General features: G+C 36.8%; 1 protein-coding gene across 2 annotated transcripts in view; it reads right to left on the reverse strand.

Moving 5' to 3' along the window:
- RIMS2 (regulating synaptic membrane exocytosis 2) overlaps nucleotides 1–17205 on the reverse strand; it is a 581950-nt gene that overhangs the window by 461468 nt on the left and 103277 nt on the right. For both annotated transcript variants that reach the window (XM_064588000.1, XM_064588001.1), the window contains exon 4: nucleotides 3083–3293. In XM_064588000.1, coding sequence (XP_064444070.1) covers nucleotides 3083–3293 — 211 coding nt within the window. The remainder of the gene's footprint in view (nucleotides 1–3082; nucleotides 3294–17205) is intronic.

A 17205-nucleotide genomic window follows, 5' to 3' on the forward strand; every position in this document is an offset into this window, starting at 1 on the left:
AGGTTGAATAAGAAAGCAAGGCCCAATTATATGCTGCCTATAAGAAAAATACTTTAAATATGAAGACACAAATTAGTCTAAAGTAAAAGAGAAAAATGTAAACCATGTTAATACTATCTATTAAAGAAAGTTAGAGTAGCTTTATTAAGATTAGACAAAGTGGATTTCAGAGCAAAGAATATTACCAGGAATAAAGGAAGCCATTTTATGATTATAAAGTGATCAATTTATTAATAGGAACTGAATAATTCTAAATGTTTATGCATTTAAAAACAGAACTTAATAAAATACATAAAACAAAAACAAAAATACATAGAACTGCAAAAGGAAACAGACTAATTCAAGTATGTTGTATATTTCAATATCCTTCTCTTAAATAATTGATAAAATAAATAAGCAAAAGATCAAAAAGGATATACTAGACTTGAATAACTCTATTAACCAACTTGACTTAAAGGACATTTAAAAACACTCCATCAAAAAATTAAAGAAGGAGCACCTGGGTGGCTCAGATCGTTAAGCATCTGCCTTTGGCTCAGGTCATGATCTCCAGGTCCTGGGATCGAGCCCCGAGTCAGGCTCCCAGCTCAGTGGGGAGTCTGCTTCTCTCTCTCCCTCTGCCTCTCCCCCCTGCTTGTGCTCTCTTTGTCTCTCTCTCTTCAAATGAATAAGTAAAATCTTAAAAAAAAAAAATTAAAGAATATATATCCTTTTCAAGTATACACAGACATTTAACAAAATAAACCATGTACTAATCATAAAATAAGTATGAATACATTTCAAAGGATTCAAGGTATTCAAAGTATGTCTGGGACCACAACAGAATTAAATTAAAAATCATTACCATCAAGATCTCTGGAAACTCCCTAAATATGTGGAAAATAAACAACATACTTCTAAATTATTCATGCGTCAAAGAAGAAAAGGAAAACCTGAAAGTATTTTAAACTGAATGAAAATGAAAGATAACATATCAGAATTTGGGGGATGTCACCAAAGAAGTACTTAGGGGAAACTGACAGCATGTAATGCCTATATTAGAAAAGAAGAGACATCTCAAAGCAAAGACCTCAGCTCCCACCTTAAGGAACCAGAAAAAGAGAAAATTAAACCCCAAATCAGCAGAATTAAAGAAATAATAAAGATCAAAGATGAAATCAACAACAGAAAACCAATGGAACAAAAAACTCATTATTTGAGAAGATCATTAAAATTGATATATTTCTAGCCAAATTAAGCAGGAAAAAAGAGAGAAGATGCAAATTACCAATATCAGAAATGAAAAAGGTAGCATCACTACAGAATCTACAGGTATTAAAGAATAATAATGGAATACTGTGAATAGGTTTATGCCAATAAATTTGACAAATTATGAGGATCTGGAGAAATTCCTTGAAAAACACCAAAGCTCATTCAAGAAAAAAATAAATGACTGGAACAATTCTATACCTATTAAAAGAAATTGAAACTGTACTTTAAAACCTTCCCAAAAATTAAACAGCATGCCCAGACGGCTTCCCTGGTAAAATCTACAAAACATTAAAGGATAAATAATACCAATCCTACAGAAACTTTTCTAAAACACTGAAGAGAGGGAAATACTTCCCAATTTATTTTATCAGGCCAGCATTACTGTGATACCAAAATCAAAGAAACACATTTCAAGAAAAGAAAACTACAGACACTAACACTCATGAAGCAAAAGTTATATACAAAACTTTAATAAATCAAACTCATTATTACATAAAAGGGTTAATCCATCTTAAGCAAATGGGATGTGTCCAGGGGAATATAGTTGGTTTAGCATTTCAAAATCAACCAATGTAGTTCATTACTACATTAACAGGCAAAGAAAAAACATGATTAATTTCAATAGACGGAGGGAAAGCATTTGACAATTTCCATCACATATTCCTGATGTAAAAACAAACAAATAAACCAAAAAAATCTCTCAGCAAATTAGGAATAGATAGCATCTATGAAAAGCTGACAGCTAATATAATATCTAATAGAGAAGGACTGAATGCTTCCTCCCTAAGATCAAGAACAAAACAGGGAGTGTGCTCTCACCATTTCTATTCAGAACTGTGCTGGAGTTTCTAGCCAATGTAACTAGTCGAGGAAAAGAAAAATAATCAGGTAAACCAGGGGGAAAGACTAGAGGTAAAAATGGGAAATTATTTATTCTGGGCAAAACAAAACAATGAGAAACAGGAAACGGTGAGAAAATGGAGACATGAAATCACACAGGAGAACAAATCCCCATAATTATGTCTAAGTAATGTATGTACAAACATCAGCTTCCTATTTTAAAGCTGCCTAAGTAAAGAATTAAGTGATGAAATACTAGGGAGGAGATAAATGCAAATTCTAAAGAACTTACTGAGAAAAACATAATAACTATTTTTGCTTATTTCAGCAAAGCATTCCTTGGGCAGCATTAACATATTCCCTAAAGTGGATGGATAAACTACAAAAATCTAGTATAAAACATTTCCTTAACATTTCTTTAAATTCCATAGTCTAATGTTTATTTCATTAATGTTAAAACAAAAATAAAGGGTAATGTAGCTTCAAAAGCTATAAAATTATAAAACATAGACTCTATAAGCTGGGAAGAGCCTCTTTGAAAGGAAAGAAAACAGGGATCAAAGGACAGGTAGATCTACAAAGTTATAAAATTATGTATAGTAATGGAAAAAGCAATGTCACTGCTCTAACATTAATCAGTTGTGTGACTTTAAGAATGACCTTAATTCTCCCTGAATCGGAGTTTTCTGCATCTGTGAAATAAAGGAGTTAGACCAATTGATCTCTACATTATCTTCATCATCTTTGAAAGTTTAAGATCCTATGATTCTAAACAAAATCATTAGCTAAAAGACATAAACAATAGACAAATCTCTTTAACTGAAAGGAAAAATTAAAAATTTCTTATCTAAAATGAGGACACTATAGGTTTTTTTGTTCATTGGTTAACCTGAATATTAATTTCAATTGTCTGCTTTATTTTATTCACAATTAGCTTAACTGTATTATAAGCTTAGTTATAACTGAATTATGTGTAGTTTTCATTCTGTACCTTGTTTGAACGTAATGACACTCGACCTCCACAACGAGCACAGAACTTTGTTTGGCAATATGAACAGTTATGGCCACATCCATCAGCAAATTTTGTTTTGTGGCAAATACCACAGGTTGGGGCATCACCCTTCTGTTCTTGCTGCTGTTGTGATTCTTCTCCCATCTTCTTCACCTGCTCCTTGTACATTTCAAACTGCTGATGAAGTTTTCTGCAGAGAAAATAGATAAGAAAAATTTGATTTCCTGATGGTCTCAAAAAAATAATAATTACAACAATCTATACACAATTTTATATCCAAAAAATTCATAAAATGAGCATAAAGAATAAAAATTTAATTTTCTGATTATAGAATAACATCCTACATGGCACATTACAAGAGTGTTACAACTAGTTCTGCCCTCTGATATACATGGTAATTTAAGGGCCAATTAATACATGTTAATAGAGATATCTCTTTGAGTTATAATTGTAATTTCTATCTACCATTTGTAACATATTTCAATAATATGCCCTAAAATATTTAAAATATTATTTTTCAAAGGTTTAGCTCAGAAATAGACTGAGCTGATTTGACTTACACAGTACAGCCAAAATCTATGAACTTCAAATCATTGAGACAACTCTCAGTTGGAGTGATCTTAAGAATCCAAACAGAGGGGAAAACACTGGATGAGTGCTTTCACTAATTGTTTAAATCTGCTTACAGTCTGGATATTAGTTGGCTTTAAAAACACTGAGAAATATTAGGAGCCTAGCAAATAAGGCTGTACAAATAAAAGTAAGGCCAATTTTTATCTTAAAAACAAACCAAAAAAATGAGAAAAAAGTTGCCTGGAAAGAGGTATTATTTACTCTTTAAAAATAAATACTGATAAAATTTTTCACCCCCACTATCTTCATAAAGGAAATTTAAAAATGTTTTAAAACTATAATTAACTCTGCTTAGGACTTACAAAACTGTAAATAATGTCACTCCCAACCTAAAAATGCTAAAAGGCTAACTAATCTACAAAATCATAACTTTTCTTGAGCCCATCAGAGAGTTGAGGATATAAGGCAAACAAATAATAATCTGAACTCCAAAGAACAGCAAGCCCCTCCAAAGAGAAACGAAATACACTGTTTCACCATTGGCAGGGCAGAAGAGAAGGAGAAAGAGGGGCCACCATTCAAGCAGGTAAGAGGAAATCAGTTAAAATTTTGACAAATTGTAAAAGGCCAAGTGTGGGCTAACATGACAGTTTGGAATAGCTAGAGGCCCAGGTGCAAGGAAAGTTCACATTCACTCACAGCACTTTTCTGCAGGCCTCTACTGGTTACTTATGAGGAAGATAGGGAGCAAGGCATAAGAATAATTCTTTGGGGTACACATGTGTAGGTGTAAAAGAGTAACTAGTGGTTGCTGGGGTACAGGCACATTCCCCAGACTATCTCTCCTAAAAATGTCAAAGCTATAAACCATAGGGAGAAGAAGGAAACTCTGTCATCCCCAGGGCAAAGGCAAAGATCCACTGCAGCTAGGGAAAAGGTTAAATGGAAAAACAACCTCTACCCATGAAAGAGGGACAGGAAACCATCTTCAGCCAACATCCTTAGCTCAAATCAAAGGCCTTTCATAACTAGGGAAGGGATGGAAATTCCCATCCCAAACCTATCAGAGATACAAGGCAGATTTACTTCTATGGGAAGAAGGCCCTAAGAACTCTGAGCAAACCTCATCCATGAGGCCCAGATGGACAGGTCCCGACAAAGATGAAGGGCAGGAAAACAACAAAACACCTTGCCCCTGCCACAAATCTAGAATCAAGAAATAAGCATCAATAGACTACTGCTGGGGAAGGGGCAAGACCATATGGAGAGATGCCCCCTGTGGAGTAAGTAAATGGAAATGGCTGACGGGGTAGCAAAACACTGGAAAAAACTTCTGATACTCCTGCATCCATCCTAAATACAATGCAGCAGTAGCCCACTGGAGGAATCTGGAGGAATTTGAAGACTGTGATGCACTAAAGATAATGATGGCAAAAACAAAATCCAAACCTATCTGAACTTCTGACCTGACGATAATTTAATTTCCAACACTAACATTCTGACAGAAAAGGCATGCCCACTTTAAGGCATAAATACAATTCAAAGCCACCATACTCAGGGGAAAATAGCAAGGAATAAAGAACCCATTGTTGAGAGAGAAAATAATTAACATAATTAGATTCAGAGATGACAAGGATAATGGAATTATCAGAATTATCAGACTGACTTGAAAATGATTATAATTATTAAGGTAAAAGATTTATAGAAAAAGGGGGACAACAGGCATGAACAGATGGGGTACCAAAGCAGAAAGATGGGAAGTGTAAGAGTCATCTGAAAATGCTGGAAATAGAAAACATGGCATCAGAGATGAAGAATTTCTTTGATGGGCTAATGGATATGCTTGAAAGAACTAAGGAAAAGATTAGTAAACTTGAAATAAGTCAATAAAAAATATCCAAACAAACAAAAAAGAATTGGAGAAGGAAAGAAAAAAAACAGAGCATCCAAGAGCTAAATTGATCTAACATGTGAAATCAGAGTCCCAAAAGGAGAAAACAGAACAGAGGAAATATTTGAAGGTATAATGGCCATGAACTTTCCAAAATTAATGAAAGCGACCAAATCACAGACACATAAACCTCAAAGAAGCCTTTGTAGAACAAACACCAAATACACACACCCTAGACTCATTATAGTCAAACTGCTAAAAACCAAAGAAAACTATGAAAGCAGCCAGAGAAAATGACACATTATATGTACAGAACCAATGATAAAAGTTACAGAAGATCATCTTTCAGAAACCATGGAAGCTAGAAGACTTTGCAGTAATAGCTATATATAGTACTGACGGAAAAAAAATCTGTCAACCCAAGATCCCATATGCAGTGAAATTATGCTTCAAAAAATAAAGGCAGGGGGAGGAGCAAGATGACAGAGAAGTAGGAGACCTAAATTTCGTCTGGTCCCAGGAATTCAGCTGGATAGGGATCAAACCATTCTGAACACCTACGAACTCAACAGGAGATTGAAGAAAAGAATAGCAACAACTCTCTGAAGAGAAAGGCGACCACTTTCTGGAAGGTAGGATGTGAAGAGAAGTGAATCTGAGGTGATATTCGGGAGGATAGACGGCAGGGGAGGGGGCCTCCATTGGCTGCTTCTGGCAAGTGATAGAGCAGCGGAGGACAAAATCAGAAGTTTTAGAAGTCTGCTCTGCTAAGGGACGTCGCTCCAGTGGCTAAGCGGGGGGTGGAACCCTCGTGGGACAGTGTGGTCTCAGGACCCTCGGGGTCACAGAAAGACCGGGGGTGCCTGAGTGCGGCAGAGATCCCAGGTATCAGAGTGCCGAAGCCGGCTGCAGAGACGAGCCGAGAAGTGGGCTCTCAGCTCGGGGTTGCACTAAACCGTGATCCACGGTACAGTCGGGCCACTGCTCTTCCAGCAGAGACCCAACAACTGGCAGATCTGGGGAGACTCCCCTTCCTCCCCCTGGGGAGAAGCGGCACTAGAGCGCACCGCAGGGATCTGCTGGGTTTGGAGACTCCACACGGGGTTGTGTGCCAAAGATAGAAATGCTCGGTCACAGGCTGGGTGAGCATAGAGTGTGGCTGGAGACCGGGGAGACGGGAGTGACTGACTGCTTTTCTCTAGGGGCTCACTGAGGAGTGGGGCCCTGAGTTCTCGGCTCCTCTGGGGTGGAAATTGGGAGGCCGCCATTTTCACCCCACAAGGGGGGGGCAATTCTGCCTCCGGTAAAGACACTTGAGAACCATGGCAACAGGCCCCTCCCCCAGATCAGCAGGAACAGCCAGCCAAGGCCAAGTTTACCGATCAATGAGAACAGCAGAACGCCAGTGCTAGGGGAATACAGCACATAGAATTCATGGCTTTTTTCCCCCTGATTCTTTAGTCTTTTAAAGGTAATTTTTTAAATTTTCTTTTTGTTCTTTTTATTTCTTTCTTTTTTGAATTTTTCTTTTTCCCTTTTTCAACCAACATCTTAATCCCTTTTTTAAAATCTTTTTTATTTTTTATTTTATTATAAAATATTTTATTATTTATTTTATTATAAAATAAAATCTTTTTTATTTTTCATTTTTAGAGTCATAGTCTATCCCTTCATAGTAGTTAACCTTATTTTTGGTATATATATATAAGTTGTTCTCTCTTTAAAATTTTGGGATACAGTTTATTCTAACAGACCAAAATATACCCTAAATCTGTAGTGTATGGCTTTGTTCTAGTCTCCTGCCTGATCACATTCTCTCCCTTTTTTTTTCTTTTAATTTCTCTTTTCTTTTTTCAACCAACATCTTATTAATTCCTTTCATAAAATCTTTTGGCTCTAACTGCTAGGATAAATGAGGCAGAAGAGAGAATTAGTGATATAAAAGACCAAATGATGGAAAATAAAGAAGCTGAGAAAAAGAGAGATAAACAACTACTGGATCATGAGGGCAGAATTCAAGAGATAAGCAATACCGTAAGACGAAACAACATTAGAATAATTGGGATCCCAGAAGAAGAAAGAGAGAGAGGGGCAGAAGGTATATTGGAGCAAATTATAGCAGAGAACTTCCCTAATTTGGGGAAGGAAACAGGCATCAAAATCCAGGAGGCACAGACAACCCCTCTCAAAATCAATAAAAATAGGTCAACACCCCGACATCTAATAGTAAAACTTACGAGTCTCACAGACAAAGAGAAAATCCTGAAAGCAGCTCAGGAGAAGAGATCTGTAACCTACAATAGTAGAAACATTAGATTGGCAACAGACCTAGCCACAGAGACCTGGCAGGCCAGAAAGGACTGGCAGGATATATTCAGAGCACTAAGTGAGAAAAATATGCAGCCAAGAATACTATATCCAGCTAGGCTGTCATTGAAAATAGAAGGAGAGATAAAAAGCTTCCAGGACAAACAAAAACTAAAGGAATTTGCAAACATGAAACCAGCCCTGCAAGAAATATTGAAAGGGGTCCTCTAAGCAAAGAGAGAGCCTAAAAGCAACACAGACCAGAAAGAAACACAGACAATATACAGTAACAGTCACCTTATAGGCAATACAATGGCACTAAATTCATATCTTTCAATAGTTACCCTGAATGTAAATGGGCTAAATGCCCCAATCAAAAGACACAGGCTATCAGATTGGATTAAAAAACAAGACCCATCGATATGCTGTCTGCAAGAGATTCATTTTAGACCCAAAGACACCCCAGATTGAAAGTGAGGGGGTGGAAAACCATTTACCGTGCTAATGGACACCAAAAGAAAGCTGGGGTGGCAATCCTTATCTCAGACAAATTAGATTTTAAACCAAAGACTGTAATAAGAGATGAGGAAGGACACTATATCCTACTTAAAGGGTCTATCCAACAAGAAGATCTAACAATTGTAAATATCTATGCCCCTAACATGGGAGCAGCCAATTATATAAGGCAATTAATAACAAAAGCAAAGAAACACATTGACAACAATACAATAATAGTGGGGGACTTTAACACCTCCCTCACTGAAATGGACAGATCATCTAAGCAAAAGACCAGCAAGAAATAAAGACTTTAAATGACACACTGGACCAAACAGACTTCACAGATATATTCAGAACATTCCATACCAATGCAACAGAATACACATTCTTCTCTAGTGCCCATGGAACATTCTCCAGAATAGATCACATCCTAGGTCACAAATCAGGTCTCAACCAGTACCAAAAGATTGGGATCATTCCCTGCATAGTTCCGTACCACAATGCTTTGAAACTAGAACTCAATCACGAGAGGAAAGTTGGAAAGAACTCAAATACATGGAGGCTAAAGAGCATCCTATTAAAGAATGAATGGGCCGGGCGCCTGGGTGGCTCAGTCGTTAAACATCTGCCTTCGGCTCAGGTCATGATCTCAGGGTCCTGGGATCAAGTCCTGCATCGGGCTCCCTGCTCCACAGGAAGCCTGCTTCTCCTTCTCCCACTCCCCCTGCTTGTGTTCCTGCTCTCACTGTGTCTCTCTCTGTCAAATAAATAAATAAAATCTTTAAAAAAAAAAAAAGAATGAATGGGTCAACCAGGAAATTAAAGAAGAATTTTAAAAATTCATGGAAACAAATGAAAATGAAAACACAACTGTTCAAAACCTTTGGGACGCAGCAAAGGCGGTCCTAAGAGGAAAGTATATAGCAATACAAGCCTTTCTCAAGAAACAAGAAAGGTCTCAAGTACACAACATAACCCTACACCTAAAGGAGCTGGAGAAAGAACAGCAAAGAAAGCCTAAACCCAGCAAGAAAAGAGAAATAATAAAGATCAGAGCAGAAGTCAATGAAATAGAAACCAAAAGAACAGTAGAAAGCTCAGATCAACGAAACTAGGAGCTGGTTCTTTGAAAGAATTAACAAGATTGATAAAACCCCTGGCCAGACTTATCAAAAAGAAAAGAGAAATGACCCAAATAAATAAAATCATGAATGAAAGAGGAGAGATCACAACCAACACCAAAGAAATACAAACAATTATAAGAACGTATTATGCGCAAATATATGTCAGCAAATTAGATAATCTGGAAGAAATGGATGCATTCCTAGAGATGTATAAACTACCAAAACTGAACCAGGAAGAAATAGAAAACCTGAACAGACCTATAACCACTAAGGAAATTGAAGCAGTCATCAAAAATCTCCCAAGACACAAGAGCCCAGGGCCAGATGGCTTCCCAGGGGAATTCTACCAAACATTTCAAGAAGAATTAATACCTATTCTTCTGAAACTGTTCCAAAAAATAGAAATGGAAGGAAAACTTCCAAACTCATTTTATGAGGCTCCACCATTACCTTGATCCCAAAACCAGACAAAGACCCCATCAAAAAGGAGAATTACAGACCAATATCCCTGATGAACATGGAGCAAAAATTTTCACCAAAATACTAGTCAATAGGATCCAACAGTTCATTAAAAGGATTTTTCACCACAACCAAGTGGGATTTATCCCTGGGCTGCAAGGTTGGTTCAACATCTGCAAATCAATCAATGTGATACAATACATTAATAAAAGAACAAGAAGCATATGATCCTCTCAATAGATGCAGTAAAAGCATTTGACAAAGTACAGCATCCTTTCTTGATCAAAACTCTTCAGAGTATAGGGATAGAGGGTACATACCTCAATATCATAAAAGCCATCTATGAAAAACCCACAGCGAATATCATTCTCAATGGGGAAAAACTGAGAGCTTCCCCCCTAAGGTCAGGAACAGGGCAGGGATGTCCACTATCACCACTGCTATTCAACATAGTATTAGAAGTCCTAGCCACAGCAATTAGACAACAAAAAGAAATAAAAGGCATCCGAATCAGCAAAGAAGAAGTCAAACTCTCACTCTTTGCAGATGATATGATACTTTATGTGGAAAACCCAAAAGACTCTACCCCAAAACTGCTAGAACTCATACAGGAATTCAGTAAAGTGGCAGGATATAAAATCAATGCACAGAAATCAGTGGCATTCCTATACACCAACAACAAGACAGAAGAAAGAGCATTTAAGGAGTCAATCTGATTTACAATTGCACCCAAAACCATAAGATACCTACGAATAAATCTAACCAAAGAGGCAAAGGATCTGTACTCAGAAAACTATAAAATACTCATGAAAGAAATTGAGGAAGACACCAAAAAATGGAAAAACGTTCCATGCTCATGGATTGGAAGAAAAAATATTGTGAAGATGTCAATGCTACCTAGAGCAATCTACACATTCAATGCAATCCCTATCAAAATACCATCCACTTTTTTCAAAGAAATGCAACAAATAATCCTAAAATTTGTATGGAACCAGAAAAGACCCCGAATAGCCAGAGAAATGTTGAAAAAGAAAAGCAAAGCTGGTGGCATCACAATTCCGGACTTCAAGCTCTATTACAAAGCTGTAATCATCAAGACAGTATGGTACTGGCACAAAAACAGACATATAGATCAATGGAACAGAATAGAGAGCCCAGAAATGGACCCTCAATTCTATGGTCAACTAATCTTCAACAAAGCAGGAAAGACTGTCCAATGAAAAAAAGACAGTCTCTTCAACAAACAGTGTTGGGAAAATTGGACAGCAACATGCAGAAGAATGAAACTGGACCATTTCCTTACACCACACACAAAAATAGACTCAAAATGGTTGAAAGACCTCAACGTGAGACAGGAGTCCATCAAAATCCTAAAGGAGAACACAGGCAGCAACCTCTTCGACCTCAGCCAAAGCAACTTCTTCCTAGAAACATCGCCAAAGGCAAGGGAAGCAAGGGCAAAAATGAACTATTGGTACTTCATCAAGATAAAAAGCTTTTGCACAGCAAAGGAAACAGTCAACAAAACCAAAAGACAACCGACAGAATGGGAGAAGATATTTGCAAATGACATATCAGATAAAGGGCTAGTATCCAAAATCTATAAGAACTTATCAAAGTCAACACCCAAAGAACAAATAATCCAATCAAGAAATGGGCAGAAGACATGAACAGACATTTTTCCAAAGAAGACATCCAAATGGCCAACAGACACATGAAAAAGTGCTCAACATCACTTGGCATCAGGGAAATCCAAATCAAAACCTCAATGAGATACTACCTCACACCAGTCAGAATGACTAAAATTTACAAGTCAGGAAATGACAGATGTTGGCAAGAATGCGGAGAAAGGGGACCCCTCCTACACTGTTGGTGGGAATGCAAGCTGGTGCAGCCACTCTGGAAAACAGTATGGAGATTCCTCAAAAAGCTGAAAATAGAGCTACCATATGACCCAGCAATTTCACTACTGGGTATTTACCCCAAAGATACAAATGTACGGATCCGAAGGGGTACGTGCACCCCATGTTTATAGCAGCAATGTCCACAATAGCCAAACTGTGGAAAGAGCCAAGATGTCCATCAACAGATGAATGGATAAAGAATATGTAGTATATATATATACAATGGAATATTATGCAGCCATCAAAAGGAATGAAATCTTGCCATTTGCAACGATGTGGATGGAACTGGAGGGTATTATGCTGAGCGAAATAAGTCAATCAGAGAAAGACATGTATCAGATGATCTCACTGATATGAGGATTTCTTAATCTCAGGAAATAAACTGAAGGTTGCTGGTGTGGTGGGGGGTGGGAGGCATGGGGTGGCTGGGTGATAGACATTGGGGAGGGTATGTGCTACGGTGAGTGCTGTGAATTGTGTAAGACTGTTGAATCACAGACCTGTACCTCTGAAACAAATAATACATTATATGTTAAAAAAAAAAAAGAAGAAGAAGAAGATAGTAGCAAGGGAAAAATGAAGGGGGGGCAAAATTGGAGGGGGAGACGATCCATGAGAGACTATGGACTCTGAGAAACAAACTGAGTGTTCTAGAGGGGAGGGAGGTGAGGGGATGGGTTAGCCTGGTGATGGGTATTAAAGAGAGCACGTACTGCATGGAGCACTGCTGTTATATGCAAACAATGAATCATGGAACACTACATCAAGAACTAATGATGTAATGTATGGTGATTAACATAACAGAATAAAATAAAATAAAAAATAAAGGCAAAATAAAGACTTTTCAGGCAAAGAAATGTTGAAAGAATTTATTGTCAGAAGACATTAAGCACAGGAATTTAAAGTAAGTTCTTTAAGCAGAAGGAGTATGATATTTCTTGAAAGTATCATATAGAAACCTGGAACACATAAAAATAAATGCTTATATTAAAAAGAAAACAGTCTCAAATCAATTTCCAAAGAAAGGAGAGAAAATTAAAACCAAAGAAAGTATTTTTAAAAAGTTTTTTAAATTATAGAAGAAATCAATGAAACCAAATGCTGCTTCTTTAAAAAAAAAAAATCAATAAGGGCGCCTGGGTGGCTCAGTTGGTTAAGCGACTGCCTTCGGCTCAGGTCATGATCCCGGAGTCCCAGGATCAAGTCCCGCATCGGGCTCCCTGCTCAGCAGGGAGTCTGCTTCTCCCTCTGACCCTCCCCCCTCTCATGCTCTCTATCTCATTCTCTCCCTCAAATAAATAAATAAAATCTTTAAAAAAATCAATAAAATCAATAAACCTCAGTCAAAATGGTCAAGAGGGGGGAAAAAAGAGAGAAAATAAAAATTACCTAGAGAAAGAATGATAGAGGGAACATCACTACAGACTCCACAATTAATCAAAATTAAATGCAAAAGATTACAAGAGAAAACTGTGAACAATTTTATGCCCATAAATTCTATAACTTACATGAGAAATAGACTATAATAAAATAGACTATTTCCTTGAAAGACTGAAACTAGCACACCACACTCAAGAAGAAACAGAAAGCCTGACAAGTCCCATATGTGTTAAAGAAATTTAATTCCTAGTTTAAAACCTTTAGAATAAAGCTCCCGTTCTCACTGGCTTTTTTGATGACTTCCACCAAACATTTAAGGAAGAAATAACACCAATTTTACATAATCTCTTCCAGAAAATAGAAAATAAGGGAACACATCCTAATTTCCTAAGGCCAGCATTACTGTGATACCAAAACCATATAAAAATATAACGGAAAATTATAGACCAATATTCCTCATGGGAAGATGAAAAATCCTCACACATTATCAAGCCAAATCCAGAAATATGTTAAAGAATAATACATCACAAACAGGTGTACCCGGCTTATCCTGGGAATGCAAGGTTGATTCCACATTCTAAATTCAAGCAATATACGTCACCATATTAACAGAGTAAGGAGAAAAAAACATATAATTATGTCAAAATATAATGAGAAAGCACTTGACTCAGCAAACTAGGAATACATAGAAACTTCCTGAATGCAATAAGGGTTTCAACAAAAAAGACAACAGCTAATATCATACTGTATTGTGAAAGATTTAATGCTTTCCCTCTGAAGTCAGGAACAAAGCAAGGTGTCCTCTCTCACTACCCCTAATCAACATTGAACTGGAAATCCTAGCCAGTGCATTAAAACAATAAAAAGCATAGAGACTGGAAAGGGGGAGAAATAAAATTGTGTGCAGATGGCATAATTATCTATATATAAAATCCCAAAGAAACTACAAAAAATCTCCTAAATGTGCTTTGGCAAGGTCACAAGATACAAACTAAGTATACCCCCAAAACTTGCATTTTTATATACTAGCATTGCATAATTGGAAATCAAAATTTTAAAAAGTAGTCTGCAAAGGCATCAAAAAACAAAAGAAAGAAAACACTCAGGTATAAACTGAACAAAATATATACAGGCTTTTTATGGTGAGAACTATAAAATACTAAAAAAAAAGAATCAAAGGGGATCTAAGAAACAGGAGAAATATGCTGTATTCATCAATGAGGAAACGCTATATTGTTAAGATATCAGTTCTTTCCAAATTAATCTCTCAATTCAATGTTATCTCAATCAAAAACTCAGCATGATTTGTTTTAGGAAATTGACAAGCTACCTCTAAAATTTATGTGGAAAAGCAAAAATCCTACAACAGGCAAAATATTTTGAAAAAGAAGTTTGCAGGACTCATACCACCAGATTTCAAGACTTATTATAAAAGCGACAGAAGTAATCAAGTCAATGTAAGATAAACACATACACCAATGGAATAGAATAGAGTCCAAAATGGTCCAACACTTAAATGGTCATTAATTTTTTTAAAAAAGGTGTCAAGGCAATTTAATGGAGAAAGAATAATGTTTTAAGCAGTGAGAAATTCATGTGCCAAAAAAGTAATTGGAAACCTATGTGTTAAAAAAAAAAAGAACCTCAATTCATACTTTACACCTTATACAAAAATGAACTCAATGTATTATATAACTACAATCAACAGATTACAGAACTAAATATAATGACTAAAACTATAAAACTCCTAGAAAAAAACACTGAAGGAAATCATGACCTTAGGTTAAACAAAGACTTCTTAGATAGGCTAGGCAAGTATTTCTTCAATAAGATATAAAAAGTGTGAACCAGAAAGCAGTCATTGGCAATATGTTAAATGAATAAGCATGGCTGTATTCCAATAAAACGTTATTTATAAACACAAAATTTTAATTTCATGTAATTTTTATAGTCACAAAATGTTATCATTAAAAAATTTTTTTCTATGATTTTAAAATGTAAAAACCATTCTTAACTCACCACTTACACAAAAACAGCCAGTAGGCCATGTTTGACCTATGGGCCATAGTTTGCCCACTTCTATACAATATGAGTTCATTTATATGACATTCTAGAAAAGGCAAAGTTAGGAGGACAGAAATCAGACCAATGGTCACTAGGGACTGGAGCAGAGCAAGCGAATTAACTACAAAGGGGCACAAGGAACTTTTGGGGGTGAAGGAAATGTTCTATGTCTTCCTTATGGTAGTAGATATACAACTGTATGTTTCTTCAGAATTCACTGAAGTGCATACCTCAAAGGGGTGAATTTTATTGTAAATAAATTACACCTCAAAAATCTTGACTTTAAAAAAAGCTCCTTTCAAATGCTAACCTAAAGTCAGTAAGTAAATTAAAAATAGACTATGAGTGAGTCCGTTGTATCTACTTAATTACAAACACACACTTCCTTCTTCACACCTAATATCAATACACTTAAATAGTTATGCCAGTTTGATTAACTTTTTCTGTAACTTCAGATAATACACTGTTTTTTCCCTGATTATCTCCCACCATAAGGGACACTCTGCTAACACAAAACAAGCACCACCACCCATAAAATGTGTACCAGAGCAGGCATGAGTTTGAGTGGACCCCTAGATGAGCTCTGCACCATTTAGAAGAATTATTTTTCCATGTGTGAGGTATCTTGTACATTTCTATTGTATACCTGTTGATACACTTATGATCTCTGACATTCCTCTCAGGAAATGGCTGAACCCAGCGGGGAGAAAGGAAGGCAGGAGGAGGAATATTAGGACCAGCGAGGTTTTGATTCAGTTCTAGAGGCACTGGAATACTAGGCTAATCACCAAGGCACGCTGAAACAAAAAAAGCAGTCTACTGAAGTGAACTGTGCTAAAATAGTGTCTCAAGGGAAGCGGAAGCCCCATTTCACACATGAGAAAGGCCCATCATATTAGTCGCAACGTTAGGAATCATGTATCCCAAAGAACTATTTAAAGAACTATTTGAAACCCTCTTACAGAGAACTGTAGAAATCCCAGAGACTGGAGCAGTAAGGCTGCAGGATGGGATCCAATGGTCCCAGCTGTGGGGAGAAAAGAGATAAAGAAGATGCAATCCAGGGAGGACATAACGACAATAGTTTGAGATAACAAGAGAAGATTTAGAGAGATTTTGTGTATGCATCCTGCCAATCCTATAAAGTGAGAAACTACTATACGTGGAAGTGGTGGTTTACAGGGGAGCCTGGGTCACTCAGTCGCTTAAGCGTCTGACTTGTTTTGGTTCAGGTCCTGATCTCGAGGTCCTGAATCGAACACCACATGGGGCTCTGTGCTCAGTGCAGAGTCTGCTTCAGATTCTCTCTCCCTCTCCCTCCTGGTCTCGCTCTCTCTCAAATGAATAAATAAAATCTTAAAAAAAAAAAAAAGAAAGAAAGAAAGAAAGAATGGAAGATTCAGGAGCTAAACAGGAGATTCAGATTCCTTGCGGAGAAGAATGTATCTCCCCTTCCCATTTATAAATAAGCAAAATTCTATCTCTGCTTCCTCACCCCATTCTTTAACCAATCTAATCTAGTTTCCAGTCTACTTACTAATTCTCACAAAGTTCATCAGTGGTCTCCCTGTACCTAAAATTAGTGAGCAAAATTTTTACTTTTTATTTTACTGAGTTCTAACAATATTTGAAATTATGTTCAACTATGTTCACTGCCCCCTTGGCTTTCACAATTCTCTCCTCATTTTCCTGTATCTGGAGCCTTTCATTTTCTTTCTCCTTTAAAGGTCAAGACTCAGGCCCTCTTCTCTTTTCATTCTATAATGTCTTCTTAGGCAGTCTTATCCCATATCCAAGGCTTCAATTTCTACCTACTTATAAATTACTTATAAATGTAAAAGTCCAGCTCAGACTTCTCCTCTGAGCTTTAAAATTCAATTGCCTACTCGACATCTCTATTTG

This window comes from Mirounga angustirostris, unplaced genomic scaffold, assembly GCF_029215605.1.
Source record: "Mirounga angustirostris isolate CCGP_5_RB_7025 unplaced genomic scaffold, mMirAng1.0.hap1 SCAF_4, whole genome shotgun sequence".
Lineage (NCBI taxonomy): Eukaryota > Metazoa > Chordata > Mammalia > Carnivora > Phocidae > Mirounga > Mirounga angustirostris.